A 25,447-nucleotide genomic window follows, 5' to 3' on the forward strand; every position below is an offset into this window, starting at 1 on the left:
CAAAATTAGCATGTGTCGACTAAAAGACCTTTGCTAGAAATCATGTTTTGATGATCAAAAAATTTTGATGCACTTCACTTTTTTTTCCTTAGATTAGGTTTCGTCCCATTGAGTTTTTCTAGCAAGGTTTCTAGCAAGATATTATTATAGTGTAAATTTCTACATGAATAATATACTATTTTTTCTTCACTACAATTTTTTTTCATATAACTTTTCTTAATAAAATTTTAACGAGCCATATTCATTGTAATAGACATCTAAAGCGAAATATTATAATAATATTATCATATATGAATTATATTAAATGTTTATCATAATATTTTAGATAAATTTTTTTATGTAAATAGAATTCTATTTCTGTAATTTTTTACACTTAATGCTTTTACAATAAACATAAATTGCCAATAATAGAGATCGTGTTGGTCCGAACTGGGCTCGGCAGACATTACAGGTTTGAGCTTGGGCTTAAAATCCAAGTCTGTTTGTACTGAGACTAAGCTTACAGTTACAGGGGAAGAAGATGAAAATGAAGCTCATGCACAATTACCTTACTTCTGCTACAAAAATACTCTACGTGAGAACAAAAAAGCTAATACCACAATTGAAACAAAAAAAATCATGGAATTTCCTCATATTGGGAGCTCTACGGAGAAAGGAAAATGAGTTTAAAATAAAATAAGGAGAGGAATTCCTTATATATAGATATATATGGCACCATCCCATGTCACCAATTCAAAAGCTGAAAGCTTCCTAACTCGGATGCTAAACAGATAATGATGCAGAGGAAGCCGAAGGCAGCCATCTGTCCTATGCAACATCATCAGAATGATCTGTAAATTCCATATTTTTCTTAAAAAAAGAAGAAGGGCGCAAGAATATTGTGAAAGAAAAAGGGTGCAAGAATATTGTGAAAGGAAACGTAAGCAGAAAGGCATCAACAAAGCTACCTGACAAGTTCATTAACAAACTGTACCCACCTTTCCCTGGCTTAAGAAAGCATCGTATTCTAATTGCTGGTAGCAGCATTTTTATCACCCTTCATGGGTGGCAACTCCGAGAGCACCCAAGTTGGTGAGTTACTGAGCCAGAGTCCTACACCAGTCTCCTTGTGCTTGAAGTCGGGGTATCTCTCATTTTTCTAAACATAATGAACAGACAGGAAAGGTTTTATAAAAAAAAAAAAAAAAAAAAAAAAAAAAAAAAAAAAAAAAATGAAAGAAAAAGAAGAAAAACACCACATACGAAAGAACCACATTCATAATTATCATCAAGAATTACCTTATTTAATCTGTTGTCCCACCACTTATTAGGGTGACCTACCAAGTCTGTCCAATTTGCATCCCCTGAAATGAGCCAGTATGTATATGTTACAGTTAGAGAACTTCAGAAAAAGATGAGAACAAACAGATAATTCAAAGATAACTAAGTAAAATCAGGAATTAAAAAAAAGAAGCATAGTTTGGGTTTCATGCTAGAAAGCCACTCCTCTGAATTTATTATTATAACCTTTCACAACATATAGTCCAGATATCATACAATCACACCACTAGCCCCAAGACTCCCAAGTTCCTGCTTGAATACTTTAAAAGTCCCCATTGACAGTTGACACAGACAACTCTCATTATAGAAGTCACTATCCCCAAGACTCCCAAGTTCCTGCTTAAATACTTCAACAGCCCCCATTGACACAGTTATGACACAGACAACTCTCACTAATAGAAGTATAGTCTAGATTTTAAACGAGAATTGTTAGAACATTACTTACTTTTTAGTCTTTTTAGGGTCTTACAAGCATGATAATTTCCATAAATCAGATTCCAGAACAGCAGTCTAAATGGTTTTAGAAGTCTACTTTTTATTGCAAGTCTTATTTAAGTCATTATTGGTTTAGAATAGTTTATTTCCTTCTAGTTTTATTTCGACACCAAATTCAAAGATTTTTAGATTCCAATAAGGGTTTAGTAGTAGTTTGGGGTCTATAAAAGTCCATCATTGTTTTGCTAATTACTCACTTCTGATGCAATTAACAAAATTTCTAGCAATCATACTATTTTGGACTATAAATCAACGCCAGGTCTGATGCCAAAGGGAACCTTGGGTCTAATCCCCAAGGACAACTAAGCCTGATGCCTAGAATCTTTTGAGCTCCCTTACTTTTTTTTTCTACTAACTGATCTTAAACTTGCAAATAACTACAAATTTCAGCTCCCAAATCCTGTCTTTTCTGCTCCAAGTTCAACCAAATTATAGCTTTATGTTTATAACCTATAAAATAGTTACTAGCCTGACAAGCTGTCGGGCATTGAGAAGGGCTCGGATGGGATGAGAAAGTCTTTACACATATAGATTAAAACAACAGGAAGGAAGGCTTTTCTTCTAAGTTTGCTTTTGCTTCAGTAGGTAAGAGGGGGAGGGTAACTAGAACCATGGAAAGAAAGCCCTACACAACAACTCAATTTTGGCTTGTCAGTAGAATAGTCATTCTATCTATAACATATAACTTTTTTTATTTAGAAATTAGAATTTTACCAGTATCGTATCATTTATAATTATAATTTAACTTGTGTAAAAGTTAAATATTTACAAGTAGAAAACATTCAATTTGTGTGAAAGTTTTGTATTCATAAATACAATTATGGGCATCGTATGTGCTATAAATAGCTAGTGAGGCTATAAGAGGAAGACAAGAAAGGCTCTTCCCATCCTCAATGTATGATTTCACCTCAAAGGATGTAAATTGTTTCATTTCCCTTCCCCCTCCTAAGAAATTTTGAGTGTCAAACACGATGAAGAAAGTGATTCCCTCCATTCTCCTCCCTTCTGCCATTAAACTAAAACTCTGTTAAGTTTAAGAATCTAAAGGCAACAGGGGTGGAAGCTGTTCTCCATCTAAATGGTGACAAACACCGTAGCCAAATGCATACACATAATTGATTAGATATGCCAATCTTCGCACCTAATGAGATTTGGGCTCCTACTGAGGAAAATGTACACTTAAACCTCTAAATAATAGTAAGGTTTCATATAACATCATAACCAAATCTTATAATTGATTTCATATGCCAATCATGGGACCTCTTGACATTATGGCCGTATTCAGAGGATAGGGTGCATAAGGTCTAGATATTGGTATGCTTTCATATGGAGGTAGGCTCAACTAATTTCAATTTTGTTCAAGCCCATTGGTATATAAGATGGAGATGATACAGACACAATTGTGAGTCCTGCAGGAACATTCAAAATACCTCTGGTTTTCCTATGACCTTATATTAAAGCAATGCAAGGGATAAACCTAAATATTGTATGCTGTTGCTATTTCTTTACTTCAACATGGAAAATGAAAAAAGAAAAAAAAAATACAAGCAATGGTTTTTTATCTACTGTGCAATTTAAGATCTTTTACACGTTAGAAAGTTCTCTTTTTACCTTTATGCTGCTTCACTTGTTTTGATTTAGGAATTTGCACATCAAACTCCAATTTTTCAAGTTCTGACAAAATCCACCTTGGTGCCTTATTAAGCCACAGAGCTACACCACCATCCTTGCGTTTAAAATCAGGATGTTTTGGATTTACCTGTTTACATTAAAACGCTAAATTTAGGAAATGATCTTTTATGTTAGCAGCTGATATATGAGTCATTTAAGATGTATGCAGAAGATGGAATTATCACCAATCCATTAAGCTTACTACTTCGATAATCCCACCACTGTTTTGGATCACTGGCAAGTTCTCTCCAGGAATTCAATACAGAATCACCATTTTTGATCATGCTACCTGAATTATAAGTTAGTCATAATTTAGTAAATCATTACAGAGAATAAAATTATTTAAGAAAGGAAAAGTTAAAGAAGCACCAACATCAATCTATAAAATGTTTACCTTTTCCACCTTCCACTGTAGTTTTCTTATCGAATGCCATACCCTCTAGCTTCTCTTGGATCCACTTGGGTGTGGCGTGATCAATATAAAGTAATTCCCCATTTTTCTTTCTCTCAAATGATGCACCCTTTGGATTGTCCTACAAAAATAGGAAGAGAACGCAAGCAATTTAGAAGTCACATTCTTCCTCACCCTTCCTTGAGAGTTGACATCAGCTAGAGAGAGGAAGAGATATAGAGAGAGATAGCAGCAAATTTACTTACTACTTGTGATCTGATGTCCCACCACTCATGGGGTGATGTCAAAAGATCCTTCCATGACTGTTCAACATATTCATCACCCTTTGCAATTCCTGCAACAAAAGTTATCTTAATATTAGTAAATGAATCTAATGACTGTAGCAGGAAAAGAGTTCATAATATGCAATAAACAGACATGCATTCACAAAATATGCATCAGACAGGATCCCAGCTCCCATAAGCTCAAGTGCACATATTATAATAACTGCATCGGAACAATAATAGATGCAAAACATAAATGCATCAAAATAAATTGGCATAATTTTGTTTACACATATGTTGCAGGGAATAGTTGTGAACTAGTGGCTGGTTTTACAAGTAATTAATGGAATGATAAGGGAGGATTAGCCTAGTGGGGTCAAAGTGACAAATGTTAGCAGATAAGTTAATTCATATCTCAAGACATGTTTGGTTCTCATCCTACCTTTCTAATATCAGAAAAGTTACCCATTTAGGATTTTGCCACATGGTATTAGCTCGATGGTTGCCATGCTACCATTGTTACTATGAATACATTTGCTTCCTCTTGAGATGACCTTTTGGCACACTTCTGAAGGGTCTCTCTCTCTGGCTCGCTGCTCTTTGGACTCTCGTATCAATATACCATGTCATATATCACAAATAAGAATCCCTTCACATCACCTACTAGCTAGCACAAACCATTGGCAAACCTAGCAATATCCTATACTTCCATCATATCCACTTGACTTGGAATGATGACTCACTCTTATCTAACCCATCCTCAATTACTAAGAGACATACTCTCCGCTTACGTGCTCATATTCATAATCAAGATTCTATATCTACCCTCCCCTCAGCTCATCACCTGCCATGTGCAGATGACTGATTAAGATTGACGTTTGACACTCTTCCTCCCATGCCTTTTTCTAACTCATCCCTCCACATTGATGTTACTTAAGCACAGCACTATCTCTTCCCTTTCTTATCATAAAAAGGAACCCTCAACCACACAACAAGAAAACTACTTCCCCATAATAACTCAAAATTCAGAACAAAATGATGAGAATCATATCATAATTAATAGATCTTAAAATTTTTCAGAGGGCACAACTCGCTATATAGGAAAGATTTATATGCACTAATGGTGATCTGAGGACTTCAAGACCCCCTATCATGCAGTCTTGAATAAAGATGTAATTCTGCCCGACGGCCTGGGATTAAAGAGGCAACGTCATTGATTCAAAGGTTGAAAACATCACATGATAAAAGCCTGTTATGCAGCAATCTTCATAAATTTAATCTTGTCATGCCGAGACTTTGACAAGGTTGAACCAGGTTTATAGGTTCATTCAACAATAACTAAGCATCAAATCAATAATGATTTAGTTAGTTGTGTGTTCTATTAAGTAGAGGCTGGACTATAAATATCAACAATTTCTGTGATGTACTTTAATTTGAAATTCCAATTGTCCAAAGTTTATTTACCATCAGTCTAAGTCAGTTGATTAGTAATCATAAAGAATTTTCCTATTTAGCATTCCTATCCATACTACGAGAATTATGTGTAATGGAACTATAACGAATTTGACTAACAAGCTTGGCCAGTAAGCTTCTCTAACTCTCTCTTCAGACATTTGTTCTCCACATAGAAAATTTTTATTTTTATTTCAAACCTTCTATTACAACCTCAATTTCAAATCCCCATCACCCCACTCCCTTTTCTGTCCCATCCATTTTATTTTCTATATTAAAATCTTTATTTGCTAACCAAACAGTTTCAACTCAGTTCTGCTCACTGTTTGTGGATTCCTATAACCTGCTTCTGCATCCAGTCCAAGTATCTTTTGCACATGAATATCAAACAATGCAATCAAAATTAATCTATTGAGACCCTCTTTCACAAAGCTAAACTCATTTCATGACCCCGTGTCTTTGCTCTAATCAGCCGCTGAACTCATCCCATCAGTACACCAAAACAAACCCTAAATCCCACAAATCACTCCTAGCACTTTCCTATCAGTCATCAGAAACATCCTTTAGGCTATATTGTGGTGGTACAGGACTTGAAAACATTGGAAAAAGACAAGACGATACCAGACTGAATAAGAAAAACAATTGCTCCATCTTATGTGCACCATATGTAGAACGAGACAAAATAGTCATCCCATTTCCGGCGTGGTAATTTTGGACAAGATTGAACCAGGAGAAATAATGACAAAGTCTTTACCTCTCATATTTTCAATATAGCAACATTGAACTCTTAAAAAGAAAAAAGGGTCTTTTGAATTATTCTATTTATATACAAGCAACCAAGTAACATTTCATTGTTTAAAATTCTTACTTGGGTTAGAGGTGATGCAATAAACCATGCTTGGTTGACCATTTATTTTCTTACTAATTAATTGAATTGCTTTGATATTGATATTTATTTTATATCAATTCTATTAAATACTATATGCCCATATTACCTATTGCAAACCTTGTCAAGATAAATAATATCAAAAAAAATTTAAAAAAATTCCAATTTGTTTATTGTATAAATATAAGAAATCAGAATCTATCAATAAAAATCATAATACAATGGTAATAAACATTTATAAATTGGTTAGTTTAATTATTGCATATAAGATAACACTATATTAAAACATATTCAATAATTGATTTAATAAAAGGATAACTAGAGCCATAAATAGATTGACAATGTCAAGTAAAAAATTATTGGAAAACCGATTTCTTTCATTTTAATATTCTAGTTTTTATTCACATGCAATACATGTGAAACTTAATAGTTGGACTCGCTATATTTACATATAAAAAGTAAAATAATTACTAAACAAATATAATGTGTTACATAATAGCATAATTTTAAAATTACTTCATCTAAAATTTTTTGAATAATAGTTAAAAGTAAAATTAAAAACTTTCAATATGAAGTGTAATTTGACTAAAGGATTCTTAAAACATTAATCAATCAATAAAGTTACACCATATATACTACATACAATCCTAATTATTTAAGGACTCCTAATTAAACTAATCTTCTAATTGCTATACACGATCCTATCTCATATACAACATCTATAACACTCCCCCTCAACCTGGAGTATAGATATTAATCATGCCTAGCTTGTTACAAAGATAATCAACCCAAGTCCCATTAAGAGCCTTCGTGAAGATATCTCTCAGTTGTTCTCCTGTCTTCACATAACCTGTAGAAATCAAACCTTGCTGAATCTTTTCACCAATGAAATGGCAGTCAATCTCGATATGCTTAGTTTATTCATAAAATACAGGATTGGACGGAATGCAGAGAGCAGCTTGGTTGTCACACCACAACTTTGCTGGTACTGAAGCTTTAAGACCTACGTCTGAAAAAAGCTGATATCTCTATATTATTTCATACACAGACTTGGTCATAGCTCTGTACTCTGATTTTGCACTTGAACGTGAGACAACATTCTATTTCTTACTTTTACACGAAACCAGATTCCCTCCAACAAATACACAATAACCTGAAGTAGATCTTCAATCATCCTTGGATCCCCCCCAGTCAGCATCTAAAAAACACTCAATTCTAGTATGATTATGGTTACTATACAATATTCCTTGCCCAGGTGTTCTTTTTAAGTAGCACAAAATTTATTCGACAGTTGTCCAATGATTAACTGTTGGTGAGGACATGTACTAACTCACCACACTAACTGAATACGTAATATCTGGACAGGTCACAGTGAGATAATTCAGCTTTCCAACTAATCTCCTATATCTCTCAGGATCTTTAAATAATTCACCATCTTTTGTGAGCTGTAAGTTAGGAACCATTAGAGTATTGCATGGCTTAGCTCCCAACTTTTTCATCTCAGACAACAAGTCAAGTACATATTTCCTTTGAGATAAAAGTATACCCTTCTTACTTTTTGTTACCTCAACTCCCACGAAGTATTTCAACACTCCCAAGTCTTTGGTATGAAACTGAGTGTGGAAAGAAGATTTAATCACTTCCAGTAATGACAATATCATTCACATACACAACTAACAAAATGAAACCAGTAGCAGAATGCTTGAAGAAAACAAAATGATCCAACTTACTTTTTTTCATGCCAAACTTCTCAACTGCCTGACTAAACTTTCCAAACCAAGCGCAAGGACTCCGCTTTAGTCCATATAGAGATTTATGAAGATAACAAACTTTTCCATAATCCCCCTAAGCAACAAAGCCATGCGGTTGCTCCATATAAACTTCCTCTTGAAGATCCTCATGGAGAAAAGCATTCTTGATGCCTAACTGATGAAAAGGCCAATCATAAGTAGCCGCCATAGAAATGAACAACCTTACAGAGGTCAACTTAGCAACAACAGAAAATGTTTCAGAGTAATCTATCCCATAAGTCTGAGCATACCCTTTAGCAACTAGACGAACTTTCGAACTGGCAACGGATCCATCGGGATTTACTTTAACTACAAACACCTATTTACACCCAATAGCCTTCTTAGCTACAGGCAAATCGACCAAGGTCCAAGTACCATTATTCTCTAAAGCACTCATCTCCTCAATGACCTTACGCCAACTAGGGTGAGAAAGAGCTTCTTTAACAATCTTAGGGATAGATATAGAATCAAGAGATGTAATAAAGAACAAGAAGAGGATGATAAATGATTATAAGACACAAATGAAGACACTGAATAAATGCATGTACATTTACCTATACGAAGAGCGATAGGAAGATTATTGTTAGAGACTGGTAGTGATGGTGAAGGAACAAGATCCTCTAAGACTGAATCTGACGACGAAGGAGCTAGTTCAGGACATGGATCTGGAAGGGTTGATCGTCGAGAATAAACCTGTACTATAGGTGGCTTAGACTTATCAAGAGCAGATGTAATTGAATAAATTAACAAATCTTCGTCCTCCCCCTGACTTAGATAAGTAGATGGAAAGAAAAGTGTATTTTCTAGAAAAGTAACATCAGCTGACAAAAGATATCTATTAAGAGAAGGATACTAGCATCTATACCTTTTTGAACACGAGAATACCCAAGAAAAACACACTTCAAAGATTTTGGATCTAGCTTGGTAACCTAAGAACGAACATCTCGAACAAAGGTTGTACACGCAAATACTCTAGGCTCAAATGGAAACAGTGTTTTATTTGGGAACAAAACATGATAAGGAGTTTTACCCTAAAGGAGAGATGAAAACGTACGATTAATTAAAAAACATGTTGTGGAAACTGCATCAGCCCAGAAAGGTTTAGGAACCTTCATTTGAAATAACAAAACTCTTGCAGTTTCAAGGTGTCTATTTTTCTTTCAGCAACCCATTTTGATATGATGTATCTACACAAGAAGTTTGATGAACAATGCCATAGTGAAGCATGTGAGTTTGAAAGGATTCTGACAAGTACTCCTTAGCATTATCACTTCTCAATACTTGTACAGAAACATTAAATTGAGTTTTAACTTCAGCACAAAAAGCAGAAAAATGAGAAAACACCTCCGAACGATTTTTCATTAAATATAACCATGTCATACGAGAGTAATCATTAATAAAAGTAATAAAATACTTATACCCAGTTTTGGACTCAACTGGACACAGACCCCAAACATCTGAATGGACTAACTCAAAAGGAGCACTAGCTCGTTTATTTACTCTAGGACTTGAACTAAGATGATGGTGTTTCACCAACTGATAAAACTCACAATTTAATGAAAACAAACTCTGAAACTGAGGACAAAGTTGTTTTAACACATGGAAAGAAGGGTGATCCAACCTACAATGTGTTTTAAAAGGGGTTATAACTCCAGAACAGGCCATAGATCTTGGAATTTGTGTATCAAAGCTGGTGTAAATAACCATAGCATTACACGAAAGCACCGCTTTCTCTATAATGTTGTCACACAAGATATCCTTTAGTTCAGTTTTAATATTGGAAGGGCGGAGCAAGGCCTTTTTAAGGAACATGCGCCTTCGGTGTCACAGCTGGTAACTGGAATCGTTAGTAATTTGCATCATCGCAAGCGAAACTGGGGACCTAGGTGGCAAAAACCTTCTCTCATATGTGGAAAAAATCACGAGGGACGGCACCAACGGGTGGAGAACTTATCGATCCCGGCCCGGAAAAATGACCGACCAGGGCCCTATTGGTGACCATCGCACCTTTAGCAGGAGGAGTTATAAAAAAACATCGCAAAGATGAGTCAACATCTTATGTTATTGGGTCTAGGATGATTAATCCAACACCGTCACTTTCTCTGTCATCTGTTCTTAGTTTACCACAGTTATCATTTAACTGGAGAGCTAGATTTATGCGACTAAAAGATAGTAAACAGTTTGAATTACCTGTCATATAATATGTAGCATCAGAACCAATAACTCACTTTGAAGAGCAGGAAACAAGACATGTATTAGGTTTACCTGACACGACGATGGCAGTAACAGGAGGAGATTGATTTTTCAATGATTCTTGGTACTGGGCAAATTTTGCATATTCATCTGCAGATATCATCACAGGCTTCTTAAAGGTATCTGTGGTGGATGCAATATGGGCAGCCTAAATTTTCTTATTCTACAACCTCCTACAATCCCTCTTCATATGTCCTGGCTTATGACAGTAGTGACACTATTTCTCCTGACTCTTGTCCACGAGTATTAGTATTCTTATCATAGTTGGTAGATCCCATTCCTGCTCTTATATTGTTGTCTTCATGATTCAGATGTAGCATTATGACTAACAAGAACACTACTAGGCTGAATAGGCGAAGCACTTTCTGTATGAAGGACTCTACTAAAAGCATCTTGTAGAGAAGAAATATCTAAACTAAAAAGAATCTGAGATTTAGCAGTCTCAAATTCAGAAGAGAGTCCAGCTAAAAATCTCATAACAGCCATCTTTTCACGTTGAGCCTGCTGAATAGTTATATTGCTACTAAATGGAAGCAACATATTAAGTTCTTCATATATTTTCTTAAAATCCATAAAACAATTGGTGCGAGACTTTTCTCCTTTGTCAACCCTACAAAAGTTTTACACATCATAAATACGAGAAATATTCCCCTTTCTAGAATATAGAAATTCTAAATAATTCATTAATTCTTTTACTTTCCTACAGTGAGTAACCATACCAACTACCTCACTGTCAATAGAATTACGGATTTGTAAAAGCAAACGAGCATCTTCCCTCGTCCAAGGCAGTCTAGCATCATCTTTTGGAGGATCATCGGTCAAATGACTATCCATAGATATACTTGGCAAATATAATTCAATAGTTCTACTTCAATCAAGATAACTTGTAGCATTAAGTTTATGTTCCGTGATTTTCGACATCATCAGGACCACATCAGAAACCACTACAACATTTTTGTCAACCATATTTCAAAAAACAAGCCCAACTATAGAAAACAAATTCTGCCTATGAAATTTTCTGAAAACTTCAAACCTGTAACAAAAGAGGTGCCGCACAGCAACTGATGCTGACCCAAAGAGGTGTACAAACAGGTTGTAGAAGTCGAGGTGAGTCGTTCAAGATAAATCAAAGCAAAATCCGGCAAGGGATGCGCCTCCATGCGCCGGCGCATGGATCTGTGGCAGAAGGCTTCCGGCGGCGCATGTGGTCCACGTGCAAGATCTTTAGCGACGAAACTTCAGGCGAAGGGCAGTCGGCGGCCAGCGCTTCCTCTAGTGCAGGCGATAAGAATAACAGACCACTAGAGGAAGGGGACCCGAGACGCCCTAGCTTAGTTACTCAAAAATAGAGTGTTGGTTGCTTTGTTAGGCAGCAAGAGAAGAAAAAATTCCAGAATTCTTTCACTGCTCTGATACCATGTGATTTGACTAAAGGTTCTTAAAATATTAATTAATCAATAAAGTTACATCCATATATACTACATACAATCCTAATTATTTAAGGACTCCTAATTAAACTAATCTTCTAATTGCTATACATAATCCTATTTCATATACAACATCTATAACATTAAGAATTAATTTATATAATCTTTATAATCTTTAAATTACAATGTTAACTAAATTTTAATTTTTTAATAATTAGTACTATTTAAAGTTTTTAATTCTTTTAGAATCTCACAGTTACATAATTACCTATCCAATTGAATATGCAATAATGATTTACACAATTTTAGTTAGAAATTTTAGAACTAAAAAGTATAGCTTTATATTTATTAAAAATTAATAATTTCTAAATTAAATTAGTTCAGCTAGAACAACAACTGAATTTAGATTAAAGACTTTCAATATAAAAAATAAATTATAATGTTCACTAAATTTTAATTTTTAATAACCAATAAATTTGAACTAAAGTCTTTTATTATTTTAGAGTGTCATAGTTACAATGTACTAAATCAAATTTTTCTTTCATTAAACCTCCAATCTAGCACCGTATTAATATCTATTAATATACATTAAACCTTGACTTATACTTTTTCTTTCAATCTTTTTTCTTCTCTATTTTTATCATATTTATTTATTTAATATATGCTGTTAATAAAATTAGTTATCAATATTGTCACAAAATTCGTATATTATCGACCATAACACAACGAAACATATCAATTCTCAAAAATATTAAATTTAGATAATGATATAGCAGAAGTGTTAATCTATTTTAAATTTCTTTTTCAGCTTTAGCCTAATTTGTTTTTTATATTTTATATTTTACTCTTTCATTAAATATTTAAAGAAATATTTGTTTCAAATTTCTCCTGTCAATTATAAACATGTTTTGTAATTAATTAGTTAACGAATTTAAATCTCAGTACTTATAAATTTTAATAATTAGTTGAATTATTCTAATAAATTAAATATTTAATTATTTTTTTATTATAATTATAGTTCTACTGCTTTTTTGTTTTGATAATCAAATTTTTATTAATTTATAACGAAAAAATTTACAATTAAAATAGCTACTCAAGTCAAGAGACTTATCCGAATAGACTCCAAAAGAGTCTTCAACTTCTCAATTGCAAGTGAAAAAATCCAAGTTCAAATAAATCTCAGCGCAACCGAAGCTTAATCACATTCTCATAACTATAGCCCAAAACAAAACAGACTACCCTTAGCCACAGTCAATACACTGCAAAATACTGATTTAATAGTTATCCAGAATATATTATTCAAGGCTAACAATAACATATTCTATGCAAAACTAACTTAGTATTTGCTAAAGTAGGTACCAATTATACTAAAGTCTATAAGTCATATACATAATGGACCCAAATGGTCAACATGTTGGCAAAACGTATCCAGATCTTGATGGGTTTTTCCATAATAACGTGATAGTACATGCAGCCAAGTACTTCATTGACCAGAGATATGCAAAACAAGTCATATGTCATCGGTAAAAAAATTCCATTCTAGGGATGATAATGCAGTGAAATGGTACCAAATGAATCAATTTTTTTCTTACTTTTTCCCGTTGTTTTTTTCCTTTTTTTTAATTTATAATCTTTTAGCATCCTAACTGTATTCTTTTAATTTATTAATTTATAATCAATTTTTATCCATATATTATTTTTTCTATTAATTATATTCTATTTGTAAAAGGCCAAATCAACCAATCTTAAAAACACTAATTATAAGGTCCTTTTAGTAATTTTATTCGTCCCTCTTCTTCGTACTTTTATGTATGTTATTATGATATGAGTGTTTATATGTATTAAATTTTAATTTTATAGAGAGCATTTTGGAATATCAATTTGGTTCACCATGTTTCAAGAAAGTAGACAACTTGTCAAGAGGAAGGTGAGAGGACAGGAAAATAGACTAGGCAGGACATAAGCACACGCTACTAGTAGGATAGCTTCTTCAAACCACTCATATTTTGTTTGGATGAGTTTTTCAAAGATAAAAATAAGGTTTAATAAACTAACCTTCAATCCTCATTTTATAGAGAGTGAAGACGGTTAAGAGAAGGTTTTCCATGGTTTTAAGGAAACCTATATAGTGAAAAATATCAAAACAAATAATTTGGTGACCTTTCAATAACTCATGTTCTACAAATATTATCCTCACTTTTTCATCAACCAATAGCATTTCCAAATTCCTCACTTTATATTCATGTACTTTACTTTCCATGATAAAACACTCTCAAACAAGATTAAGATAAATCATTTACCTTACCCTACACTCCTTTGCGCCAAACAAATGCTAAAACGATTGCTGCAGTACCCCTTATAACCAAAAGATGAATTTCCTAACACCAAAAGAGCCCTATAAGAGGTCCTTTGAGCCCAAATATTATCCGAAGTCCTAAGCATCTTTAGCAACATCAATGAAAACTTAAAATCGTATTTTATCTAAGCCTATGATACCATAACTTATGAAATATCCAAAAAAAAAAAAAACACAACGGTAGGGTGTTAAAACATAAGACGGAATGGAAAAATAAAGAATATGAAGTTACCAGAATCCTTTAAGGGCTCTTTTTCTTGTTGCTCGGGTACAAAATCTTCTATTTTCTGCTGATGCCCACAGCTTTTCTTAATTGGAAAAGATCCTTGGATAAAGTTGATATTTTGTACCATAATCTAGCATAATAAAGTATTGAGTGTCACTCAAACATAATTTGAAAGGCGCCTATATGCGCATCTCACACATGCATAGATATACATGCAAGTTACCCTTCAACTTACTGAAATTATGTTCACATGTCCAAACAGGTCCCTCTTCACCAAACTATCAAAATGATTATCCAACTCAAGAGACCCATATACGTATACACCTAAGTAAATGTCATTGTATATGCCCAAACAAAAATACAGACACTAATTTCCCATGCTTAACTAATGACCTTACCCGAACTTGGGCTTGACCATGAGTTACATCAATAGGTGGGGCATCTGCACTTAGTTTTCCAGCTATGTGGACATGGTCATTTATTTTTAGGTGGGAAGCAGCAGCACGAGCCAAATCACCTTCAAATATTACAGGAATCCTGATATATTAACAAATCAAGAAGCTAATTTAGAAATAGCACCAATAAACAAAGTGAATCAATAAAAATGTTATACATTAGAAAAACGAAATCAACCATAACAAATTACTCAAAATCCCTAGTTTACGGCAATTCTACAAGCATAATGCTACTAAGGATTAAGAAAGAAATAAATAGAAAAAATTTAACTACAAGGAAATTATGTGATTGTTTAACAATATAGTAAAGGAGATAAACTTTAGCACTTAACTAAAAAGGAATTTTGTATCAACTTAAGATTGTCTTATGCCAATAGAATTAGCTAGTGCACTCGAAGAACAGATTCTATTGGCATTTTCTAAGTTCTTTCATAGTGTTTCTGATTAACTTATTCACGGATGATGCAGATTTCAACCAATGTAGATACCAAAGGCTGCAAGGGCTCTTCAACAGCCAAATATTTTGAAGAAGAAAATCCAAAACCAATTAAGCTCTCTCCATTTATCATACCAGCCAAGTCACCATATCTGTAGCAACACGAATATCCAAATTCACTAAACAAACAAGGGGTGTGAATTCACTTAGTCAGTGACTTTAAGCGTGTTCCATTGTACTACTTAGATCCTGTACTTTGATTTTAATAACATTGAAATCCTTTTTAACTTGATTCTCAGAGACACCCAGCTGAAATAAAATATAGCATTATACTACCATAGATCAATTAAAATCATAAATTCCATGAAATTCTTCTGAAATCAGATAAAACGAATTATAGTGTTACTAAATGTGAGTAAAAGGATTTTTATGAGAACTAGTGAAATACGATAAAGCATAATACTACTAAATATTAATTAAGATCATTGACATATTAAATCTTTATTAAGCTATGATGCCTTATACTACAATAAATTAATAAAGATTATAAACATATTAAGTTATACTAAGCCTATGATGCCACATCATATCTTCCCTGAAATTTCTTTTTGAAAATCAAGTAAGATCAATTTTAGCTACTGAAATGAAAATATAAAGAATTTTATGAGAACTACAATGGGAAACACACATAACTTTCAGGATTATGGGGTAAAAAAAGCACCCAATAAACAGTAATTGCAATATATAAAAAGGTGGAAATTCTCCATCATGAATGTTAATAAAGTCCCGATTGTTCCATTCCTTTCCAATAAAAGAACTAAATTAAACTAAGAGCACCGAGAGTGTAACAATCGCATGCATTCTATAAGAACGACTCCAAACACCTAATGCCGCGTTTGGTACGCTTCAAAATTGGGAACAAAATTGCGATTCTTCGAATAGGATTTTATCGCTTTTTTCTTTCTTAATTCCTGTTTAGTAGACAAATGATGGCAGTACAAGAACATCAAAATTAAAAATATATTTAAAAAAATTAAAGAATATTATTATTGCTGTTATTGTTATTATTATTATTATGAAAATTGTACCAGAAATGAGGAGAATCAGAGGAAGGATGATGCTGAGAAATAACAGTAGCAGCCCAGAATCTGTGATCAGGTGAAGCCTGAAACTGAATAGGCTCACTTACGTATCCAGTTAAATTCACGGAATTCGAAGCCTTCGCCTGGAATGGAATCTCTTTAGGCCTAGGCCAATCACACGATTCTTTAGATACCGCAACTTTATTATCACTGCCAGAACTACTAATGGAAGAAGAAGAAGAAGAAGAAATGGAGTGAGATGATTGCAGTAGGAACCGAAGAGGGCATTTTCTTGATGATTGTGTGACTGCTCTGTACAGTGAATTCATTTCTTTTTTGTTTTTTTTTTTTTCCTTTTGGTTTCACATTCAGTTCCTTCCACTGAGGTTTTGGCTACTGGTAAGGGTTTACGGGTTTCATTCATTATGTTTGTTCTCATTGATATTTAGATAGAGAACTTTTTTCTAATTTTTAATGGTAAAGAAAAGTATCTTTCTTTTAAAAAATAGTTTATGAATATTAATTTATTTATCTTCAAGAAGAAAAGGCATATTTTTCATATATAATAAATTATATTTTTATAAATTATTATGTGAGACATACTTAAAATAGAACACTAGAAGTACATGAAAATTATTATATAATTGAAATAAAATATTTTTGGACTCGAGTGAAAGAATTCTAATCAACTAATTTGATGAATTTTTTAATTTAAGTGGCTAAATTTTAACATTAATTTTGAAATAACTAATGAATGTAATCACAAAATATAAGTTTAATATTTGTAACAAGGGATGTTCAATAAAAAGAAAAGTAGTAGGGATTTCATCTCTTGTTATATGGTATTTAACTTTTTTTAAGGAAAAACTCATATTTGGCTCCTTGTACTCTTATATTTTTTCGGATTGATCCCTTGCACTTCCAATTAGTGACATTGAAACCGTATACCATTTGATTTGGTTAAAAGTTAGTCCTTCTGTTTAGGCACGTATAAACGGTTTGGAATTCCATTAGCTTAAATCCATGTCAGACTTCCACATCACTATAACGCAGCATCATGTATCGATGTCAAATAAAAAGATAGGTCGACATCTCCACGTCAGGCAATCCACATCAACTCCTTTCTTGGTTTATTGTTTCTCTTCTTGTCTAGGGTTTATTATTTCCAATCTTTCTTTGTCAAAGTTGTTGATGCTATAGAAGGAGATGTAGATGCAGGGGAACCTACTTGTGAGTGTGGAAATCGAGCAATATTGCTCATGTTTAGGAGTGACCATAACTTAGGAAGGAGATTCTAGAGGTGTTCTCGCGCAAACGTGAGTGTGTTTTAGTATTTTTTACATTTTTCTATGTGCAATGAAGCTTTATTGAGCTAAATATGAGATATAGGGTCATGAATACAACTTGTTTCAATAGTATGACATGGAGTACACTGAAAGCCAGTTGATTTATGTGAATGGATTAAGGCATTTGGTTAATGAACTAAGGAGTGAAAGGAATGAAGTTTTATTTCAAGTAGGTAAAGGCCATGCTATTAATGATGCTAGATTGGAGGAGATTGTGGCTATTAGGGCAGAGCTTGAGGTAATGAGGGAAACAAGTAATGGTTTGAAAGTCGAGAATCAAGTGCTAAAAGAAGAGATAGGGCTTCTGTTTATAAAGATTGACTTATTAAAGGAGAAACTCAGTGGAAGTAATGGAAGATTGAAGCAGTTGGAGCAATCAAGGAAATGCTACATGCTGAGATGTGGGGTTGTTGTTGCTAGTATTATTGTTTTAGGTTTGTACCATTGTAAAGCTAGCATATGAAGTTGTAAAACTAAGCATAGTTTTACTTTTGTTGCTAGCATTATGAAATTGTAAAACTATGGTTTGTATTTGTTTTGGCTACTTAAATGCAATCTAATTTACCTTATTTTACCTATTTCTTATCTCAAATTGATTATCTGTTTTATACCTAAATGAAATCATTTGAACTTCCAAAATTTATATATGAACAGAGTCAAAGATACTTTTTGGGGCTTCTAAGATACTTTTTCCAGCTTTTCCGTTGTTGCTTTGGCCTTTACTCTTATACCCGCCGTACAAGTGTCTATGATTTTTATTGATAGTCTACAAAATAGGAAACATTATTGTTATACTAAATATAAAGCAGTAATAAATTAACAAGTGGCTAGTATACTGTTATACCTGTAGAGATGCAGCACTAGTCCTTAAGTTAACATAACAACTTTTTCTTACACTGTCTTTCTCTCGCAACAAGAGCATTGATATGAACTGACTACTTGACTATTATTTCCCTAGTAGCACAGGAAAAGCCTTGACATGAAGTGAAGAATGCAACTGGACATAGCCTTTGCATTCTGAACATGTCAAAACTTAACATAGATGTATCAACCCCCTTTCCCTTAGCATCTACAGTTGAAGTTGCTACTCCTTTTCCTTTGTTATTCTTTCTTACTAAAAATTCCTTGATTAACTAGTACTGTCCAAAACTTCTGATCTGCTAGGTTATTTTATAGTGTATGACTCAATTTTCTATTTCTTTGCCTTGTTCCTTCTTTTCACCTTATAAATGAAAAAAAAAGTTAGCAAACTTTGACTGAAACAATATATCTCAAAGTGAAATGTGGAAGTATAATTACCACTGAATCAACAGTTTTATTAGGGCATCTCCTCACCACAAGTCATTACTTTACCCTCCCTATACAATTTTTCTGTCTTTTTCACTTCATCCTTATCCCTCCTCCTTGCCTTTTTAGGTTAACCTGGCATTTTCTTAAACTCTGGTGGTTCAATCCTCTCCATGCCACTCTCTTCCTAATGCTTTTTGTCGGGTACATACTTGATTGTATATGCATAAGCTTTTAAATAAGTTTGCTTAGCGTACTAATAGGCTGCACGATGTTCAGCATGGTCATCCTTGAAATATATTGCACATACTGCATGCTGGCAGGGGATCCCTATTAGATCCCACTCCCTACAAGTGCAGGTCTTGGTTGCAATATCTATTGTATGCTTGACATTAATGATTTCGTAAACATTATCTCCATTGAACTCCATATACCAAGAAAAAGATTTCCTTTATTCTTATCCAGCTTCTTCATGCACCTTGGTGAAACATCCAATACCCAAGTGTTGGCAAATCCCCTCTTCTTCCACAGTCTGTTCATCACCTAAACCCTAATATCCTCCAACATGGTAATTATAGCCTTGCACCTGGCCTCCAAGATCTATCCATTAAAGGTTTTAAAAAGGTTATTATCTACAACAACACACTTGAAATTGGTATTAAAGTACACCTTGCACCAGCTCTCAGCCCCATAACCCAATGCATCATGAACAATGTCATCACCTAATTCTTCTAACACATGCTGGATATGTTACTCTTGCACAATTCCATAATACAATTTTTCTCTCTTCCTCCTCCATCTTTTAGTCCAGTTAGCATAGATGTGACCATTCACTAACTTAATTAAATCTCATCTAATAGCACTGATGTCATAATTTATCTTAACCATTAAATTCTACATATTTAATTCGGTCTGCTAGTATAATTAGACAAGACTCAAATTCATAAAAAAAACTACAACTGATAAGTCTATATTTTCTACTGCTGAGAATCTAAAATTTTACAAGTCAAGCATACCATAATCAATTACATCAACCCGATGAGGGAGGAGTTGGGTTGCTAGATGAGAACTGCGGAATGACTAACAATCCCCTGAAAAACAGTGAAAATTAAGATTGTAAGTCTCGCGAGTAAGTTAAAATCATATATCCAAAAACAACTACAAACACTTCAATAATACATTTATTTAATTTGAAATAAATATTAAGTCATGCAAAAATAAACGTATCATGCCATGCTTAAATAAAAATAACTTTCACATACTACGAGACGGAGTACCTCAGCAGAACCCTAATCCCAACACTAACATCTCGACTCTCTCATTCTAATAGAATTGGCGCCCAGAGAGCAAAGCTCGACCAAGATCCTTATATCCAGTTCAGTCACTTAATTTTCACCTAACACTCTTAGCCTTTCGACTCTCTTACTCCAATAAGACTGGCGCCCAGAGAGCGAAGCTCGACCAGGGTCCTTAAATCCAGTATGGTCACTTAAGTTTCCAAATAAGCCGGCGCCTAGAGAGCAATGCTCGACCAGGGACCTTTACTCCGATAAACACACTCTACTTAGCCCAGAGAGCAAAGCTCAACCAGAGCAAGTCCTAAATTTACCTTCTTTTTTTAATTTACCTTTTTACCCTTTTGATATCAGTCTCGGATTCATACCGGTGCAACTCAGCAAATAGTATGTTCTACTGTCGTCCCATCCCGAGTCATCATGCAATAATAAATTCAATAATGAAGACAAGGATATATATGAGTAGTAATTAAATAAATAATTTAAACTTATAATAAATTAATCACAATCGCTATTTAAAATCTACGCATAACATGTGTATAATAGATATATGACTTTAACTCATAGCTCTGACGACCTCCGAACTCTGCTTCGATGCCTCAGGTGGAGCTAGCCGAACTGACTGATTATCTAATCACGGAAAATAATTTAATCAGTAACATTAAAACATTTGACAATTAATCCTAGGTCTAGCCTCCTAGGACTGACTGTCTAAGAATCTCAACTCGGAAGAATTCTACCGAAAATCCGGCAGAATCTCCCCTAAATTACGGACATTTACCCTCCGTATAACGAGTCTAGAACCTATCAAAAAACACTTCAAATGTACAATGATTAATTAACGGGAGTCAGGTCACCAAAACTGCATTAATTTTTCTGACTCCGCAACACAATACAATCATGACTATTGGTAGACAATCCGACAATCTTTTTAACTAACAATATTTCTAAGGCTCAATTCATTTCAATAATCACATAAATTTCGCCAATAAATTCTAAAATCAACGGGCCAGAGAATTACCGAGACGCTTGATTGCTCGATCGACTCGCTTCCAGCCGCCGGAGTCCGATCGACGATCCGAACGCACCAACAGACTCAAAACGATGCATTGATGATGATCCCAGCTTCCGATCTTCCTATCCGACCCTCGATCATCCAGAGATATGTACGGACGATCTCGACCGTCAATTTTCAAACGGAGTCCGATCGCCATGAAACCGGTGCCATTAGAAAGCTTGAGCTGAGGAGAGTCCGGATATGCCCTCCGATCGGCCAAAGCTCACCGGAGCTCACCGGAAAAGCCAGAAAACGCCGTCTGCCACCCACTTTCTCTCTACACCACAACTACCAACTTCGGCCACCATTTGCGACACCACCACCGCCAAAATGAAGCCCATGCTGAGGGGAGTCAATCGCCACTTGACTCGGCCGTCGTTGCCGTTGGAAACGTCCCGCACGACGTCGACATCCACTGCTTCCTCTCTCTCTCCTTTTTTTGCGCTGCCTCGAACTCGACGGATGATAGCTCCTCCTTTCTCCCCCTTCCTTCTTCCCCGACGATGAACTCCCCCTTTCTTCTTCCTTTCTTTTCCTTTTCTTTTCTTTCTTTCTTTATCGGTAATTTCCCCTGAACTTTTATTCTTTACCATTTAGTCCCTCAACTTTTGTAATTACTAACAATTTCGTCCTGCTAAATTTCCAATTAACCCTTAAACTTTTCTTTAGCTTTTCATTTAAGCCCCTAACTATTTAATTTAGGCAAAAACAGAATTATTGAAAATATATAATTACATATTTACCTTTGCTTTTAAATTTAAAATTACCAAAAAGTCCTTGCCGACATATTTAATTACAAAAATACCAAAACATACAAATTTTCATTAAAATCCCATATTAATAAAATTATATTTTTAATCTTTATTCCAAAATAAATTTTCAATTTTATCCTAACACAATTTAATTTAATTAATCAATTGCTAAATATTTTTCAATTAAAATTAACACCATTTGCTAATGAAAATTTATTACTCCCAGCTAATTCTTTTATAAAAATATTATTTACTAATTCTTTCTTAACTCTCAAATATAGAATTTTAATTCACATATTCATTTTGGGAAAAATTGAATGAAAAAAAAAATATATATAATTTATTTCTCAAAAAATTTACTTAATTAATTTCTTAAAAATCAAACCAACTGGATATAGAAAATAACTCCATTATTTGTCTAGTATTAAAATTCAAAATTCCATTTAAATCATTTCAATTAAACCAAAAAAAAATAAAGTAAAATTTATTTAAATAAAAACTTATTTATTAATTATTATTAATATTATCATTATTAAAGGAAAATTTCGGGTATTATATTCTCCTCCCCTCCCCCTTAAGAAAAATTTGTCCTCGAATTTTAAAAGAAAACGGGGTTCACACTATGACTGAAACTAATGAGAATATGAACCTCTCATCTCCAGTTCGGCTTCTCGGGTACTTTCCTCGGCAAAAATATTCAACCACAAGACCCATCGATAAAAGCCTTGAGCAAAATTGGCGAACCTGAGAATCCGTGATCCTGACTTACTGCTCCTCAAAAGTCAAATGTTCACTTACCTCCATACACCGAGGTTCCAACACGAGCAAATGATCGAAAATACACTTCCTCAACACGGGTCTACGAGCTACCGGATTGCCCTACAAGAAATTATTTGGTGGCAAGTCCAACTTGCATGCCACCTCACCAATCCTGCCGATGATTCCAAGGGTTCCACACAAGAAGGGCTAACTTGCCTTCCTTACCAAACCGCATCACTTCTTGCACATGAGACGCCTTAGGAATATTGTTACAAATCTCCACGTGCTCCCACTTCAGGTTTGCACAACTCATCTGCTTCCTGAAAGCTGTCTTCAGCCGGTTGTAAGAAAAAGAATCTTCTCTGAAAGATCTAGACCAACTCGGGTCCCACCAAAAATCCACTTGCCAAAATTCCTTCCTAATGACGTGTCCCTTGCATGTACAGAAAATTCTTAACATCCACATCACATCATCCATCTGGTTGCGATAACCCATACAAAACCATGCCATCCTGACACAAAATTTCTCTTCGACTGAAATCCAGAAGTCTCCTCTATAATCCAACATGGGGCCTACTGCGCCACAGATTCATTCTCACAACAACTCAAGTTGTCATCCAGAGATCCCAAGCTAATACAATTTACTTTAAAAGATTTACTTATTTATTTGCTTTATAACCATCATTAATAAAAATTTATTATATTCTCAAATAAAATCGTAAAATATCTAGTGATTTTCTTTATATAAAAAATTTTACAATATCGCACACCAGGGTGATGATGCCCCTTATCACCAAGGATGGCAATGCACGATGTATGATGCATGCCCTAAAAATGAGTGTGGAATTATGCATGCCTAATAATGGAATGCCATAATGATTTCTTATGGGACTGGGTGCAATATTGAATTTTAAAACACTTTGTTCTACTTAGAAAAATAAATAGTGTTTGCTTAAGCTTCGTTGGATTTCGAGCGTTCGAAAATACTCCTACCATCTTTCTTAAGCTTCTTACAACCACAATCTCAACCATATATGCTCTAACCTCTGCTCGACTTTCCACGCACTAACTTTGGTGCTACTTATTAAGGCGATGCCTGATGCGATGACGAGGCAGTTCATGACACGACTGCAACTACACTCTGCACTAATTCTAACTGTGGTGCCCACCATCGAAACAACAATCGAAGCATCCAAGGCCAGTCTGCACTAATCACTTGAAGAAACAGCATGAGTCTATCGCGCTTCAGATCTTGCTATCGCTACAACGCTCATTCTCAATACAACATCAAAGACAAGCTCACAAGAAAGAATGATAGACTCTCTAACAATGAAAGCGGAGACACTAGAGTCAATGAAAACAAACAAGACAGACTTGATCCTAGCTCCGCAGTACTAAGAATCTTAACCTAGGTCGAAGAAAATCTAAACCTAAGCTCTGATACCAACTTTGTCACAACCCGACCTATGGGCCCGTGACCGGCACTAGGGAATGGGTAGGCGTAAGGCCACCGAGTCCCGTAGTAAGCCTGACCATTCACTAACTTGATTAAATCTCATCTAATAGCACTGATGTCATAATTTATCTTAACCATTAAATTCTACATATTTAATTCGGTCTGTCAGTATAATTAGGCAAGACCCGAATTCACAAAAAAAGAAAATTATAACTGATAAGTCTATATTTTCTACTGCTGAGAATCTAAAATTTTACAAGTCAAGCATACCATAATCAATTACATCAACCCGATGATAGAGGAGTTGGGTTGTTAGATGAGAACTGCGGAAGACTAACAATCCCCTGAAAAATAGTGAAAATTAAGACTGTCAGTCTCGCGAGTGAGTTAAAACCATACATCCAAAAACAACTACAGACACTTCAATAACACATTTATTTAATTTGAAATAAATATTAAGTCATGCAAAAATAAACATATCATGCCATGCTTAAATAAAAATAACTTTCACATACTACGGGACGGAGTACCTCAGTAGAACCCTAATCCCAACACTAACATCTCGACTCTCTCATTCTAACAAAACTGGCGCCCAGAGAGCAAAACTCGACCAGGGTCCTTAAATCCAGTTTAATCACTTACTTTTCACTAACACTCTTAGCCTTTCAGCTCTCTTACTCCAATAAGACTAACGCCCAGAGAGCGAAGCTCGACCAGGGTCCTTAAATCCAGTTTGATCACTTAAGTTTCCCAATAAGCCGGTGCCCAGAGAGCAATGCTCGACCAGGGACCTTTACTCCGGCAAACACACTCTACTCAGCCCAGAGAGCAAAGCTCGATCAAAGCAAGCTCTAAATTTACCCTTTTTTTTAATTTACCCTTTTGATATCAGTCTCGGATTCATACCGGTGCAACTCAACAACTAGTATGTTCTACTGCCGTCCCATCCCGAGTCATCATGCAATAATAAA

At 34.5% G+C, this 25,447-nt stretch overlaps 1 protein-coding gene across 2 annotated transcripts; it reads right to left on the minus strand.

Annotated features, from left to right (window-relative positions):
• Positions 1-377: 377 nt before the first annotated feature.
• LOC8287686 (protein OSB2, chloroplastic) lies at positions 378-17,044 on the minus strand. 2 transcript variants are annotated; one of them, XM_015725603.3, is made up of 10 exons: positions 16,531-17,044; positions 14,950-15,088; positions 14,558-14,681; positions 4,144-4,232; positions 3,881-4,019; positions 3,672-3,775; positions 3,427-3,574; positions 1,279-1,343; positions 978-1,138; positions 378-802 (listed from the first exon to the last, which is right to left on the minus strand). In XM_015725603.3, exons 1-9 carry the CDS (start codon positions 16,851-16,853, stop codon positions 1,007-1,009), a joined length of 1,263 nt encoding a protein of 420 aa, XP_015581089.2. In that variant the 5' UTR covers positions 16,854-17,044; the 3' UTR covers positions 378-802; positions 978-1,006. The 2 variants fall into 2 exon arrangements, with proteins under 2 accessions (XP_015581089.2, XP_015581088.2); XM_015725602.3 differs by having other exon boundaries at positions 378-830; positions 16,531-17,041.
• Between the last annotated feature and the right edge of the window lie 8,403 nt (positions 17,045-25,447).

This window comes from Ricinus communis, chromosome 9 (assembly GCF_019578655.1).
Source record: "Ricinus communis isolate WT05 ecotype wild-type chromosome 9, ASM1957865v1, whole genome shotgun sequence".
Classification (NCBI taxonomy): Eukaryota; Viridiplantae; Streptophyta; class Magnoliopsida; order Malpighiales; family Euphorbiaceae; genus Ricinus; species Ricinus communis.